We start from the raw sequence: 16,834 nt of genomic DNA on the forward strand, positions 1-16,834 counted from the left end.
TCTCCAAATACAGTAGGACAAAGCACTGCTTGAGATGTTGGCAGGCCAGCAAAGCTCTGCACACAGGGAGAGCACATAAAACTCTCCTGGTCCGGGGCTTGTCAGCAGCCAGTTTCACCACTTTTATTTAATGTCCTTCTAACATTCTCCTCTTGCCTAGGTTTTCACAAAGGACCTATTTTATTGTTCCTTATCTTTGAGATTGCTTTTTTTAAAAAAAACAAAAAACCACACAACTTTATTACTTCATTTTTCTGTGGAAAAAAACCAAAGTATTTGGTGTGCTGCCCTACTAGCACATTTTAAGCAAGGGCAATAGTCTCATCTTTATCACTACAGCGTGTGTGGAAAAAGTCCACCACAGACCTTTTTGTTTGGTTCATGAGGAGCAAGACAGTATTTATTTACAGCCAAGGAAACAGAAGCTATTTTCCTTTGCTCTGTAAAAATCAAAATTAAGTATACTCCAAGCAAATTTCTTGCTAGCATTTTACATGTTCACACATTAACACTTCTTCAAGAGCCAAATCAGTCAGTGACATTATAAACTATCTCAGTATTTGGAAACTATTTTTCAATCTGGGAGGCAGAGGTCAGGAGGATCACAGTTTGAGGCCAGCCTGGACAAACAGTATTGCAAGAACCTATCTTGAAAACACCCAACACAAAAAAGGGTTGGCAGAGTGGCTCAAGTGGGAGAGTGTCTGCCTAGCAAGTATGAGGTCCTGAGTTCAAACCCCAGTACAGCCAAAAGAGGGAGAGACAAAGGAAAGCGATTTTTCAAATTAAGCAGCTTTCCACAGTAATCTAAAACAATTTATAAAGTCTAAGTAGAATTTTCCCAAAGAATACTATCTTTGTCTTGTTTACACAACAATTTAATTCTACTTTTGCTAGCATATAAGCTAGAAAAGCAAACATGTACATGATATTAAAAAAAAAAAAAGACTTTCAGAAAGAACTAAGCTGGTAACTTTACTCTGTAAATTGCCTTTTACTTGCCACTATTCTCAACCCTTACATCAAGTTTTTCACCTAGATTTATCACCAAAATAATTTATGGATAATAATCTTAATGATCTCAATTTTCTAAGAGTATTTCTGATGTCCCACCAACTTCCAAATAACACAAAATGTACAACAGTTTAGTAGTTCTCCTATATATAAAGAAGTCACACACATAAAAAAGGATATTTTATTTCTTTTTGTTTGTTTTGAGACAGGGTCTTGATATGTAGCCCAGGCTCACCTTCAACTCTCCATCCTCCTGCCTCAGTCTCCTGAGTGCTGGGATTGTAGGTGTTCACCACCACGCCCAACTTAAAGGACCTTACTTTATTTAAATGCATCATCCTGGAGAAATAGCGAATAACGTTTTGGACATGTGTCTAATGAGCATTTATAAATATCTTATACATATGAGTTATTCTATTTTGTTATCCTCTTACGAAGGTAAAATACAAAGTTTAAATGTGAGAAGCTTCATACTGCAGAGATAGGCTAGCTCTGACATAAAATACACTGCTGACCAGTAGAGTAGCAGTAGGTTAAGATTTATGGTTGCCATTTAGAGCCACCACCTTCTGTTGCTAAGAATGTCCCACTTACCATCTGTGTAAGAAACTCCCCACCAGGAGATGCTGAAGTTGCACCATTAAATGAGCAGGATATAAGGTTGTAGAGAGAGCACAGAAGAGTTACCTAAAATCCAATACTGTATTCAAATATGGAGAGAAATACACCAACTTGTTGACAAAGACATTCTGTGTGATGGTATAGTGGATTAACTGGATGATTTTCTTAAGGGACCATGTTTTGTTTTAAAATTTAAACTTTAAAAAACGTTCATTTGGAGCTCAGTGTGATGGCACACACCCTGTAATCCCAACACTCAGGAGGCTGAGGCAGGAAGATCAAAGTTCAAGGCCAGTCTGAACTATACAGAAACTTTAACACTAGTTTCGGCTGCATAGGGAGATCCTACCTCATAAAAACTAAAAAAAATATAAATGAAAAATTTTTAAAAAGCTAATTTGGATTCTGTCTAACAGATCTGCAATACTACTAACTGATATTTAACTCTTCTGAAAGTGTGATTCAAAGAAATTGGTTAATATAATGCAAAGTCCTCCTGAACTTTAAAAAGGTCTGAAAAACCACAACCTGCTAAGCCAGGTGGTTGAAAACACTATAAAAAGGAAATGAGAATAGTCAGCTTAACATCAAGTGAATCTTCTTCACTTCCCCACCTGTCTTCCCTCTTCAAGCCCTTCCAGGCTGGCCTCTCCCTCAGCAGATCACCTGCCAATGAGCACATTTGCTGTCCAAATCAATGGACACTTCACTCTCACCTTACTAGACTCCTCATTGACAGACGGCACTGTTGACCACCTTTTCTTCCTGAGACACTTTCCTGACACGTTTTGTGTTTCTCCTCTTTTTGTGGCCATTTCTGCTGGCATTTCCACCTCTGAACATTCTCCAAAGATGTGAAGGTTCCTTAAGACTCTACCAGCAGCAGCCCTATCTCTTCTCTTCTTATACCCTTCCCCTGACAAATCATATGCATTGCATAGACTTAAAATATTACTTGGATACAAATAACTCCTAGACTTCTATCTCTAGTCCAAAACTCTGTTCTGGATTCCAGATTCACCTATCAAACAGTTTACGTGGTATCTATATGTCTCAAAGAGATCTCAACTAATATGACCAAGCCACACAACTAATCTTCTCCCTGAAAGTTCATGCCCCACAATCTTCCCAGTTGAATAAAAAGTACCAACGCCAACCTAGAAAAAGGCCAGAACCCAAGTCACATATACACATGCCCTTTCCCCTTATCTCACAGCCTACTAGAATCCAGTGATTCTTCCCTACAAAGCAGAACTTGAACCCATTTTTTCTCTTCCTCTCTCTGCCTATCACCTCAAAACAAGTCACTATTTTGTAGTAGCCTCTTAACTCTGGGAATGGTTACCATCCAGGACAGGGTCCAGCACCAAGGCTCTCCTGCTTGCCACCAATTTCCACACCACAGCCTGAATGATCCTGCCTAAAATCCTTTGCTGACTTCCCAATGCATTTAGAGAAACCCCAAACTCCTCAATGTGAAATCAGCTGCTGCCTAACTCCTCCACGGGCTATGATCAAATCTTCTGACAGGTTTTTTTGACTTTGCACACGTGCTCCTTCTGTCTGGAGAACTCTCTTTGCCCCGTCTGGGTGACCCTTTTGCATCCATGGGGTCTTAGCCAAAATGTCATGTCCTTGGACCATTTGGTCTCTCCTTGCTTCCTTATCTTTTCCTTCAGAGCACTGAGCACATGTACAATTATATAATCTGTCTGCCTATTTAATGTAGGTTCCTCCAACTAGCATCTAGGACCAACTCAGAGATGACTTCGGCTGGCTCACTAGCAAACGCCTAGCCTGCAAAAAGATGCCTGCCTCAACCCCAGGTGTGCAAGAGCAAGCGACCAAATGGCTGCTGAAAGCTCCCCGGGAACTGTCACAAGACCTTTCACCCAGATGTTCTGCCATACAGTGCCTTCCTGCCTTCTGCACTCTCTACATTTCATACATTTCATAGAGAAAAGAAGTCAGGTTGTTATGAAGAAACAGGACACTTAATGCTCTAAACCTTAATACTTGCGCACAGAAAAACAAGTTACATAAGAATATCAGACACATGTATTCCTATAAAAAAGTATTTCTACAGAATGAAACTTTTAAACATTCATTTTTTGAAAGAAAGGTATTATACATTAAGGCCAAATGTGCAAAATACTATACAACAGGGGGAACTGGTTTTCTTACTAAACTGTAATACCAATCTTAAAACTGATTACACTTAATCGTAGCATACTATAATTTAAAAAGTCCAGAAGAAAATGAGCCAGTGCAACTCTCCTCATCTGAGTGCAGAGTTGAAGTTTAGATAATGGGTATGTTAACAGAGTCCCTGTCAGTTCTGAAGCACAGCAAATAGTTTTACTGCAACTGTGGCAGGGGAGTAACAGTCTTTGTAAGTTTTTTATTGGGATAAATAGTATTTGCAGCTTTCTGAATACATAGTATTTAATTATTTAGATTTATAAAAATCAATAAAATGAATTTAGCAAACACGATACATCTGAATAACAATTTTATTTGTCTAAAAAGCATACTCAAGGACATTTTCTGATTTGTTTGGCCTACCACAGCAGAGTTAGCCAGGCAATAGCTTATGACTCTCCAGAAACTTGGAAAATCTGGGGAATTGCTTGCTGCTAGTAGCTTCCATGAGTTTTTCTTTTATTTAACAGTAAATGAATGAATACAACCAAACTATATGTTCAAAGACCTAAATAAAAGTCACATGATGATATACAATGACAAATTTTATGCATAACTTCTACTAAGCTAGTTCATCCTATTCAACAGAAAAACAATTTTTAAGCCAGGAAAAGTGTCACATGTCTATAGTTCCAGGTACTCTGGAGACTGAGGCAAGGGGATGGTAAATTCAAAACCATTCTGGAGAATTTGGTGAGACTGTCTCAAAATAAAATGAAAAAGCACTAGAAGCTGGGCATAGTGGTGCATGCCTGTAATCTCAGCATTCTGGAGATTGAGGCAGGAGGATGTAGAATTCCAGGCTGTGTAGCCTAAGCTACACAGCAACATGGTACCTGAGAAAACAAAACAAATGAAACAAAGCACTGGGGATGTAGCTCAATGACAGAGGTTTGTCCAGCATGTTCGAGGATCAATCCCCAGCACCACAAAAAAGTTACCCAGAGACAAGGAAAACAGCACCCAAGATGTTGAAAAGAAAAAGCAAAGTCCCCCACTTCAATGATTCATTATGTCAGCTCTTTTTCTTTAGCCTCTCTGTAAGAGTTAAAGGAGGAATGCCCCATTACATGTAAAGACAGCTGCGCTGGCTTAAAGGACCCAAAGGTGCTGCTTCACTTTTGGGGGTAGGGACAGCACAGGAGTGTTTGTGTGTTGGCCAACATTGTTTTTAAATGCTAAAATCGACACTTTTCTGCAGGAAGAGCAAATGTGCAATTTGTTTACTTTGCTTCCTGAGAAAAATGGTTTTAATTTATTTTTTTGTGGTTCTGGGGATCCAAACCAGGGCCTTGCACAAATACTCTCACTAAGCTAGATCCCAAACCCCAGACTAATGTTTTTCAGTTGGTTTTTATACAAAATGGTAAGATTCTTTAAGATCTCATAAAAAACAATTGGAATGTTTCTAAAAATCATTCTTTATTTTATGAACACTAGGAATTTTTTTGCCTTGGAAATGAAGGGCAGTTGCCCTCTTTAATCTGAGTACTCTCAGAGCATTGCCAAGTCCTAGGCAGGGAAATGGCAGAAGGGGAAAGGGTACATCCGTGTGTACGCATGCGGCAGAGCCCTGGGAGGGATGCCACAGAGACAAAGATGAAGGAAGAGAGAAAGAAAGAAGCGTACTCAGTGGGAGTGTTGGGCAAGGCACCTGCCTATGCCAAAGGCTACCTCACTATGCCTCTAGCAGGCAGATGAGGACTTGGACAATTCTGCCTACACATCGAAGGCATTTCGGGAACACATTCTCCAAACAATTACAATTCTGGCTAGAAGTCTCAGGGTGAAAATGTCAAAAACCAATACTGGTTAGTTTTACCATACATCTATTTAATGTTTTATTATTTTCAGAGCATTTTTTACTTTCATAACAGGTTGAACAGCTGAAACTTGAAAATCAAAAATTTGAAATACTCCAAAGTCCAAAGCTTTCTGAGCACTGACATGATGCCACAATGGAAAACTCTACACCTGACATCATATGACAAGTCACAGTCACAGGCATACTAAAAATATTACATAAAATTACTTTCAGGCTATGTACATAAAGCGAATATAACACATAAATGAGTTTCACGTTTTAGATTTGGGAACCATCTCTAAGATAGCTCATTATATGTATGCAAATATTTGAAAAGCTAGAAAATCTGAAATCTGAAACACTTGGTCCCAAGCATTTAAGAAATTTGCTTTTAAAATTGTGTGTGTGTGTGTGTGTGTGTGTGTGTGTGTGTATGGAGTAGCTACAAAGACATCAGCCCATCGTACTGTGAAGAATTAAAACTACTTTCTATATTTTTACTGTGAAAATTAAGCAAAGTGATATTCGTAGGCAACAAGAACCAATGTAGTAATATCTCAAATCTCTCGTTGATGTGTATACATGCCCTAACAAGAAAATGTCATGTATTTTACATCATTCAGAATTCGGGATTTTGATATTGACAATCGAGTTCAGAGAGAAACAAATTAAAGCTGACAGTGCCTGTTTTAAAAAGGTATTTATGTGCACATGCCACGTCAGGAATATTAACAGCTGATACTAATACACGGTTAACGCATCAGGCGCTGTGCTGATGGCTTTGCACGGAGTGTATCATGCAATCCCCACAGTGATAATGAGCGATTCTGTAAGCATCCTGATTTTACAATCACAGAAACAGAAATTCAGAGATGCTCAGCAACTTGCCCAGGAACCTGCCTGGCGGCCAGGATCACACTCTAGTTGGCCAGCTGCCTTGTTCCACTTTCATCCCACAGCACAGCAGAAAACCACATCAAATTTTAAGGAGATCATATTAAACCGTATGTTTCACAATATGTAAAATAAAACAATAAATTTGAAAATGGTTGTTTCTAATTAGTATGAAAAACAAAAGTGAAAAAAAAAAAAGCCCAAAAGCACAACTAAGTACACAGGTCTTACTACACAGACCAAAAAACCCAATTTGATGAGGAATAATTCTACCACACTACTCTGCATCTACTCTAGGCTAGATGAGAATGAAAAAGTTCAGCCACTGCACTGGTTTAAACATCTTTTTTGAGCCAGGAATGGTAGTGCACACTTGTAATCCCAGCACTGCGGAAGCTGGGGCAAGAGGGTCACAAGTTCAAGGTTATCCTGGGTTACAGAGTAAATTACAGGCCAGCCTGGGCTGTGAGAGAAAACCAAAACAAAACCTAAACTAAAGAAGTAAATAAAATCTTTTTGACTCATTTTCCAAAAGAAGAACAATTAAATTTGAAAGATTAACAACTACCATCACTAGAACAGACCAGTGACACTGGCCAAATCCACTGAAGTCAGTTTCCAAAAAAAATCTATTTCCTCAGTCCATATCAGCCCACAATAATACTGTTCTGCTCTTGGAGTATAACAAATTCTCTTCAAAAAAAAGGCGTCTTGCAAAAAAAAAAAAAAAAAAAAAAAAAAGAGGGGATGGGGGGGAGTCAGAAAAGATTAGAAATCAAAGAAGAATGCTCCAGGGATACAATGCTTGAGTGTGTGCAAAATGGCTTAGTGGCCTAGCTGTGACTAGGAGTCACAGGGCTTCCAGCATCTAGTCTATTATCTACTGGGTCTGTGAATCAAAGTGTTTCCAGAAACCGGTGCTGGTGTCTCGAGTTTCTCATCTATGAAATGGAGACAACAGCATGTATCCTCTTTCTCTCACAGCTTTTTTTAAAAGGATTAGGTGATAGCCTATGAGACAAGGCTTTAAGCACTATCAAGCAATCGTCAGAAAACATTAAGGCATTAAAACAGTGATTGTAGTTATCAGCACTGCCAGTCAATTTTCTAGAGAAAGATCCTGGCACTTGTTTGAGCTAATATGAACAGACACTGCATTTGGATTTGGGCTGCTGCTTCTTCGCAAAAGATGAGCGGGGACTATTCCATTCAGGGAGTTGTTGGGACAGTGTTTTTCTCTCAAGCAGGCTCATAAACCTTTATCCTGAATTAGGTGCATACACTAGGTAAAGCATTCTGAAACTAAAGTCTAGTTTTCATGACTAAACTATTTCCTTGCTCCATCTCTTTATTGTTCAATAAATAATTTCAGAGCAGCATAAATTACCATGTCACTAGCTTTGCTTAGCAATAAATGGTAATACAGAAAGTAGCACAACAACAAAAGAAGGTAGCGTACTATTTCACAATTTCCCTTTAGCATCGAATGCCCAGATATCTCAAAGTAAAGTTTCCATCAAAAAAATTAAACATGCCAGGCACCAGTGGCTCATGCCTGTAATCCCAGCTGTTCAACAGGCAGAGTTCGGGAGGATCGTGGCTTGAGGACAGCCTGGGCAAATAGCTTGAGAGAACCCTATTTGGAAAAAACCCATCACAAAAAAACGGGTGGTAGAGTGGCTTGAGGTTTAGGCCCTGAGTTCAAACCCCAGTGCCAAAAAACAAACAAACAAACAAAAACCCTAAACATGACAAACACCAAGTGACATGCTTACATGTACATACACACAACATACATACACCCTCACAAAGATTAAAACTGGAAGCACATGTCAAAACATCCTCTTTGCTTTTAAAGTAAACAGTAGTACCATAGTCCTGGGTTTATAAGGTTTTAAAACATAAGCACTGTGACATCTGATCAAATTCACCAAAAGGAAATTCTACCTATTGAGACTTATACTTTAAATCTCTACTGTGTCTAATGTTACATATAACCCTATGTCATATAGACTGAAAGGTCCTACCCTAAACCTAGAATCAGTAGATATCCAACCGGTTTTTGGAAACTGGAAATCAAAGTACTTGATTTTACTAATATAGAAAATAAACCAAAACCTCCAATGGAAATATGGTATTTGCTGGGCAGGGTTGTACATGCCTGTAATCTCAGCACTCAGGAAGCAAAGGCATGAGGAGTGCAAGTTTGAGGCCAGCCTGGGCTACACAGTTGAGTCCCTGTCTCAAAAAACAAACTAAAACAACAATTAAAAACCCAGACACATGCTATTTTACAACTGAAAGTAGTAACAATCACTTTTTGAATCAAATCCAAATTAAGGTTAGGGAATAAACAAATGACTGATCCTATTCTACTTTAAATACATGCTGAGGTGAAATTAAAGTACGTTAGCACAAACAGAAGTTTCTGGGTTTATTTAGTTGGCACTCAACTCTTGTAAGTCACTCATGAAGCTAAAGAGTTACTTTGCTACAGATTGAGGGAAGAAATTGTCTTCGCAAATAAATGACCTTCTCAGCTTAAAGAAATGTAACTATGATCAAGCACAAACTGTACCACTTGAGTAAGAAAATCTAAGGCAACCTAAGTCCAATCTAAGGCACAATGAATGATTAACAAAGAAAAGTGTTTTGGTTTCAGGAATTGCAGTGGTAGACTGGCCGTTACAGGAAGCTGTATTAATGCTGACAATGTTAAACTGTTCACAGAAACTAGGAAGCTGTCGGGTGTTTCTCCCACTGTCACATACGCTGTCCTGTCCTGTATGACCAGCGTTGCTTATACTTCTCAACAAGTAACTGAAAATTAAACAAAAAGCCCTAGCTGGCAGTGACTTCCAGCCATCTTGTTAGTTTGATCTATATCACCAATTGTATCATATCCCAGCAATTCTCGACACAAGTGACAAATTCCCTAGCTACTGCCACTTGAGAAGTTTTTCTAAAGACAAAATATCTCCTGAGTGCAGTGGCAAGTGACACTGAATGTAGACCCAAAATATTACACATATTTAATCCAGTACTAAAAATAACCACTTATGGCGTACTGTTCTCATGGTGCTGGAAAGGTACCTTAAGTTTTAATAGGATGGTGAATCCTAGCTTTTCTTTTCTGTATTTATTTTACTCATAAGGGAAACTAACCAGAAAAGGAAATGTATGCCTTTGAGAACTTAGGAAAGAAAACATTCATGTTTGCACCCAAAGTTATTAACAAATGGGTAGCCTGCTGTGGTATCACTCTCCTACTCCTTGTCCAAAATACTGATTACTGGGCATTCATCTTGAGCAAAAGGCAAGTTACGAAGATCGTTAAAGAATGTCAGTATTTCTTTTCCTTTCAATTTTGCATTAAGGACCTTAATAATGATTAGTTGAAACAAAAACACTATTTTTTTTTTTTTGGAAGTCCTGGGGTTCGAACCCAAGGCCTTGCACTTGCTAGGCAGGCAGTTCTACCACTTGAGCCATGCCCCCAGCCCTTCTGCTTACATTATTTTGGGAACAGGGTCTTGAGTTTACGCCTGGGCCAGCCTAGCCCAAAACCCTCCTATTCTGTCTCCGGGCAGCTGAGGTGACAGGAGTGCACTACTGTGCCATTGCTGAGACAGTCTTGTGAACTTTTTGCCTGGACTGGCCTCCTGACCCTCCTGAGCCGTCTGCCTCTTAAGTAGTTAGAATGACAGGTGTGAGCTACTGCAATTGACCAAAAACATTAATTTTAAGTTTAGCTATTTGATCTGCTAACTCTTCCTACTTCCCCAGTTACTTTTTCTATCCAAAATGTAAAAGTAAGTGGGCATGGTGATACATGCCTGTAATCCCAGCACTTAAGAGGCTAAGGCAGGAGGATCATGAGTTTGAGGCCAGCCTGGCTACACAGTGAGACCATGTAAGCAAAAAAAACCAAACAAACAAAATAAAATTTAAAAATCTATTGTTAAGCATAACAAAGACAAAAAATGACTGATTTTATAATTCAAAGATTTTTCCATTTCTTGCAAAATTAACAAACTAGCATACAGAAATAATTTATGTTTTCCATAAGGAACTTAATGTACGATGTTTCATTTTTTCCTAGTGCATTCCTCATGATTCAGAATGTCTAAAAAAAATGAGGAAATAAAGTTAAGTATTAGGTCCAACGTTAATGGAAGGAAAGATGATGGCAAGACGTGCAAGGGAGCTTCATGTTCCAGGAGCCATTCATCCAGTCACCACATGCTTGCTAAAAACACAGATCTTCAGGTCTCATTCGATTCCTCAACCAAATCCTCCTGATGGAGTCTGGGAATCTGACTGTTTTGTTTTAACAAGCATTCCAGTTAAATGTAATCCAAGATGTCTATGGACTACCTTTAGTTACATTAAAATGTGATTACCAGTGGGCAGGGTGGTGCACACCTGTAACTGCAACATTTGGGAGACTGAAGCAGGAGGATCACAAGTTCAAGACCAGCCAGGGATACACAGTGAGACTCCCACCTCAAAAAAATATATATATATTAAAAAAAAAAAAGTTAATATTTAAAAGTTTGACTACCACTGCTCTAAGTGAAGGGTAAGATCTAAGAGAGCTATAGAAGGTATGTGGGGATTAAGAGGTTATAGATATATCCACCAGCCTAATGAAAGATACTGATGGAGTCACAGGGAAGCTAGCTATAGTCTTGACTAACACCAAAAGGCATAGAGCTGTCAAAGCTTTCTGAGCAATCCCAGGTTGTGTCTGAACAACATTATTTAAATCCAAGAGGAACAAGGGCAGTAATGTAAAGGAGGAAAAAAGGGAATGGATGCAAAGGTCTTCACAGAGGGAAAGAGGACAGGACTTGGGGATTTGCTGTATGTAGATGATTAGAAGGAATGACAATGACTTTGAACCATGGTTTAAATAAGCAAAGTGCCTTCTCAGTGCCCAGTACTATGCCAAGCATCACAGAGTCTCTCGAGTTGCGAGAGTAATTAATTCAACATAATAAGCAACTAGAATGTGCTTGGAACCATTAACAATACTGAGGATACACTCGGGAAAAAAATCCCCGCCTCCAGTTTAAAATTAGATCTCACTGTGTTCCTCTTTTCTTGTGTCTCTTCTTTTTATCAGAGAAAGAAAAAACAAAAAAACATTTCTGGAACTTGCCTTTCCCTGTCTTTGAGAACTCTTTGATCCTGAAGCATTAGCCAGCTCAAGTCAGGAACAGGCAGCTCTCATCCTGAACAATTTTATCTGTTTGCTCTTAATGAAAAAGAAATGCACAGGCATCTTTCTAACAATGATGACATTAAGTCTTGATATGACACTAAGATGTGACAGTCCAAATTAAAAAAATGTGAGTGAAGCCCAACTTCAATCATACGGGGCTTAGCAAACATAGAACTTTCAGGTACACAGTTGCTCCTTCACTATTTAGTACGCACTAATAAATGCTTATTACAGATGGCTGCTTCTTCCTTGACTTTGGAAAGATGAATAATAGCCTGAAAACACTTCAGAGTGGAAAGTGTAATCTGTTGAAAAACAGAACTCAGGAGAATAATTTGCATTTAAAAACAGAAGGGTCTGTGAAGAGAGATAAGAAAGGTTATGTGAAGGAGTCAATGCAAGCAGGTCTTCAAAAATAACAATAGCGACCAAAGGTCAAAACCTAACCAGAAATCTGGGAACAGGATGACAGTTATTTGTGAAGTTCAATTCCTAATTTTCAACATACAGCTCTGCCAGTTTGATGGTAAGATACATGAAAGAAGTACACAAGCTAGCACATAATCAATTGCTAGTTATATATTATGAAACATAAGGTGAAGGTGTCTGTTTTATTAAAAAAAAAAAAATCAAAAACGCTTCTCTAGAAATACTGTTCTAGTACCTAAGATTGCTTCCGAGTACAGAGTACAACAGAGACTGCCAGTGGTGTGTAACTGTGTAGCCACACCCACAACTGTAGATCACTTTAATGTTGGTGACATCATCAAACAACTTAAGCAGTTTTACTTTAACTGTCACTTTATTTTAATCATATTACAGTAAAACTCTTCAGATCTGAATTACCTCAAATTGCAATCTGGATGCTAACCCTGCTGGACTCTTTCTGGTCTTTGGCAAATAAAACCCACAATACAATCTAAGTATAAATTATAAACCACTTGATTAAAAATCTGTCTCATTTATTATTATTTTTCTTTTTTGTTTTGGTTCTTTTCAGTTAGCCTACACTAGCCTGGAAGTCACAATCCTCCTGCCTCAGTCTTCTGAGTAGCTGGGATTATCAGCCACCGTGCCTGGTTCTTTTTTTTTTTCCTAGGCAGCACTGGGGTTTGAACTCAGGGTCTCATGCTTGCTAGGCAGGCACTGTTACCACATGAGCCACTCTACCAGCCCCCACTTTTTTTGTGATGGGCTTTTCCTGAGATAGGGTCTTGTAAAGTATTTGCCCAAGGTGGCTTCGAACTGAGATTCTCCTGATCTCTACCTCCTGAGTAGCTAGGATTACAGGAGTGATTCACCAGCACCGGGCTCATTTTTTTTAAACCTTGAATTAGATCCTTTCTTTTCCACTCTCCATTCAGAGTGGACTCTTCATTCAATGGCCTATAAAATACTCTATTCAAGTATCTGACAGGTAGTCTTTTTAAGACAGAGGGGTAAAATAAGCTGTTTCCCATATGAAACAGCAGTACAAAAAGTTATTTTAATTTTGTTTCTAAAGGGACATTTTATAAAATATGAAAAGTGTCTTAAAAAAACACAAACAAGCACTGGTGGAGTGGCTCAAATGGTACAGTGCCTGCCTACCAAGCGTGAGGCCCTGAGTTTGAACTCCAATACTGGGGGAAAAAAATCACACACACACACACACAAAATGCAAAAATATAAAAAAGCACATTTACTGCTAATAGTTCTCCACCAAATTAATCTGTATTATAAAATGAGTACCCGTATCGACTAAAAAGCATTCTTGAACAACTAGGTTCACTTACTGAACTCATATTAAAGAAAAGGTCAACTTTTTAGAAAGATCAATATTTTGCTATGGTTGGGAGAAAATTAATTTCAAAAAGAACAAAATTAGGAGAAAGTGCCTATCTTTCAAAAAAGAAAATATAATAGCTTCATTAGCTCTGCATTTTACTTTATTTTTATCTTGCTTGGTAAAAAGACATAGCAATGCAGGCTGCTGAGGCTACAATTTTGGATAGATACATTTTATACTGTGGAAGTCAATGGGAAAAAGTGTGTCAAGTCAGATATTACTAAGCCTCACTAAAATGAAACAACATTTGAAAAGTGCAAATGTCTTACCAGCTGGAACTCTCGACGGCGGTCATAGGCATTCTGTATGCCACTGTCCGCCCATAAAGCTCGGATTGCCGGCAGATACTGCAGGAACACCCGCGTTTCCACCATTCCCTGGGCAGCCATGGGGGCCCGGGTGTCAAATGCCATCAACTTGTCTCCATGGAGCTGGTTTTCATTATCTCCCCAAGGAATATGAAGCTTCTCACGGGCATCCACCAACACCCTCATACCTTTGTTTAAAAAGAGAAGAAAAAAAGTGTGGGTCAGAGTTGTTAGATATACCAGAAGTTTTAATTCCAGTATCAGTTCTTTAACTTTTAACTATCTTAGGCCCACATCTTCTAAAAAGGAGACCGGTATCAAAACAACCTGTATGTATCTTCTTGGAGGTTAAAAAAAAGTTGCTCACCATCTTAATATTAGCGCCTTGAAAAACAAATACTAATGACAGGATAGCTCTTTCTGAAGGATTTAACACGTTATCAGTTTATAAATAATTTCTGGGGTAGAAAGTGGTCAAACCAGAGAAGGAAAAGGAAATTGTGCTGCACAGCCCAGAGTCCCAGCTCTCAAGACAATGGCTGCAACCAAAATTGTACAGGCCTAAAAGACATTTACTTATAAAACATTAAGAACCACCCATTAGAACCCTGTTCAGATTCCTTTATAATTCCTCAGCACCCTAACCCCAACACTGAGTCTTCCAAAAACACATTTAAAACTCGGAAGCTTCTCCCAGACCAAGCTTCAGATCGGCGTAAGTTTTAGGCTGCCCTTAGATTTCCATAAAAAAGACCATCTGAAAGAGGATATAAAACAGATTTCAACTTAGAGAAGTTAGTTCAAACTCAGTTCTACCACTCAACTGTTACCTTAGATCCATCTTAACAGTCTACTAGGAAGTCACTTGTTTAGATAACTGAACTGTTTTGTCGTCAATTTTCTGATGGCACCAACTCAAAAAACCTAGATGTCCAGTGGCTTACTTCCCTCACAATGATGTCTGAAGTAGGTCACACTTAGGACACAGTGTACATTAAGAAGCAGGTGTTTACCTGGCTCACAGTTAACAAGTCGCCTCTATTCTATTCATTAACATAATTTCTTAAGTTCAACTGCATGGGGATACAAAGGTACCTTCAATTAGGGCCTGGCAAAGTAAAGTGGGAGCCTTGAAGGAGCCCTTAATTAGCTTTGTGCTAAACATGAAGGCAGGCTAAGTACAACTGTCTTGTATAGTTTGACTTCAGAGATACTGGACCTAATGGTTGCTGGTGGTCCCTGAGCTCCTGGCCTAGTGCTCTTCTCCCCTCAATGCCCCACCAGTGCCTCCCTCCCCAGAAAATTTTCTCTGCCCAAACCCTGGGAGGGGAAAAAAAGTGACATGAAGGACTTGCTTATATACTTCCTGAACAAAAACCCACTTTAAAAAACACTTTTTGAAAAAGTGCTGAAATCTGTAGCAAAGTCATAGATAAAATTAAGGTGACTGCAGATGCACCTGAAGGACCAGGTGCTGCCACTCAATTTGGCCAGTGCCTTTTATGTACAGAATACCTGATGCTAAGAAAAACGAGAACTGCTTCTTTTAAATGACCCAATAAAAACCACCTTTCAATTTTTTGAATACCCAGAAATAAACACCTGTGTTTCTCACTTAAGGACAATGTTTTATTTAAAAAAAATATATATATATATATACTGCTTCCCAATAGCACAGCCTTCTCTCCAGTCCAACCCTGACGCGCTGACTCCACCTGCACTGGATCCGGATCACCGAGGGCAAAGGATCACCAGGACACAACTTCATTTAAACGAAACAAGCAGCAGCACCCCTTTTTCTCCTGCCCCCAGTTATTTAACAAAAAAGCACGGTGAAAAGTGTTGCACAGTGATTATAGGCCAACATCCTGCAACACTGGGACGAAAAACCACTCGTGCTAACTTTTTTTTTTTTTTTTAAAGACTTATGGGGCTACTCGTTCTTGATGCCAGTACCGTAAACGTGACACCCTCCAGTTCACAGCCTTGCCCCAAAAGGCCCCAGGGACTGTCACCCCACGCCCTTGACAACTTTTCTTACTGGGACGGTTCCAAAACTCCCTTGCTCACTCACTCAGGAGGCAGCGACCTTATGACTCGGGTTCCCGAGGGTCGGGGAGGAGACTGGGGGTGCAGTGGGGGGGGGGCTGCTCTCGCGTCGTCCTGCCTAGTATGCAGGAGAGGTCACCCCGCGACACCCGGCTCGCCCCACTTCCCTCTCGGAGGAGGCGAGGCCAGCGGAGGGGTGTGGGGTTTGGCCGTGACCCGCACACGGGCAGCAAGGGGGAAAGTGGGGTGCCCTCCCCTCGGGAATCCCCTCACCTGGTTGGGGACAGGGGACGGACGAGGGCACTCGGGCGCGCCCCCTTCCCGCCTGCCTACCCTCCCGATCCGACCCGGTCCCCCGCCAGGGACAGAGGGCGGACGAGGGCGGTGCCCGGCCTCGCGCCCGCCGCCGCCGCCCGGGTCCCCAGGTCCCCGATCCCCCGGCCCGGACCCCGAGCCGCACCTTTGATCACGTTGCTGTAGATGGTGGGGCGGAACTCCTCGCGCGCGCGCTGGTCGAAGTCCTGCCCGTGGATGATCCGCATCTGCTTCAAGAAGGTGGACTTGCCGCTCTCGCCCGCGCCCAGCAGCAGGATCTTCACCAGCCGCTTCACGTAGGTCTTCTCCCGCGACAGGCATTTGTCGATCTCCTTGGACTTGCGCTGCTGCTCGGCCTCACCGCTTGTCAGCACGCAGCCGGGGAAGCACACGGACAGCACGGACCGCGACGGCAGGAAGTCCGCCATCTTGCCGCCGCCGCCGCCGCCTCGGCGGGCCCCTGCGGCTCCTCCACCTCCTCCTCCGGCGGCAGGCGGCTCCGGCACCGCGGCTCGAGGGCGGGGAGCGCAGCGGCGGCCCGAGCGCGCCCGGGGAGGGAGGGAACCAACGAA

The 16,834-nt window shown here is 40.7% G+C and overlaps 1 protein-coding gene across 1 annotated transcript in view; it reads right to left on the minus strand.

Moving 5' to 3' along the window:
• The window catches only part of Gna13 (G protein subunit alpha 13), a 40,213-nt gene extending 23,416 nt beyond the window's left edge, over positions 1 to 16,797 (minus strand). Inside the window, exons 1-2 of the mRNA XM_020179871.2 lie at positions 16,408 to 16,797; positions 13,860 to 14,086 (exon numbers count right to left, since the gene is read on the minus strand). Of these exons, the coding sequence (XP_020035460.1) occupies positions 13,860 to 14,086; positions 16,408 to 16,690 (510 nt within the window). The 5' untranslated portion in view covers positions 16,691 to 16,797. The remainder of the gene's footprint in view (positions 1 to 13,859; positions 14,087 to 16,407) is intronic.
• Positions 16,798 to 16,834: the final 37 nt, after the last annotated feature.

Source organism: Castor canadensis, chromosome 11 (genome assembly GCF_047511655.1).
Source record: "Castor canadensis chromosome 11, mCasCan1.hap1v2, whole genome shotgun sequence".
NCBI classification, from domain to species: domain Eukaryota; kingdom Metazoa; phylum Chordata; class Mammalia; order Rodentia; family Castoridae; genus Castor; species Castor canadensis.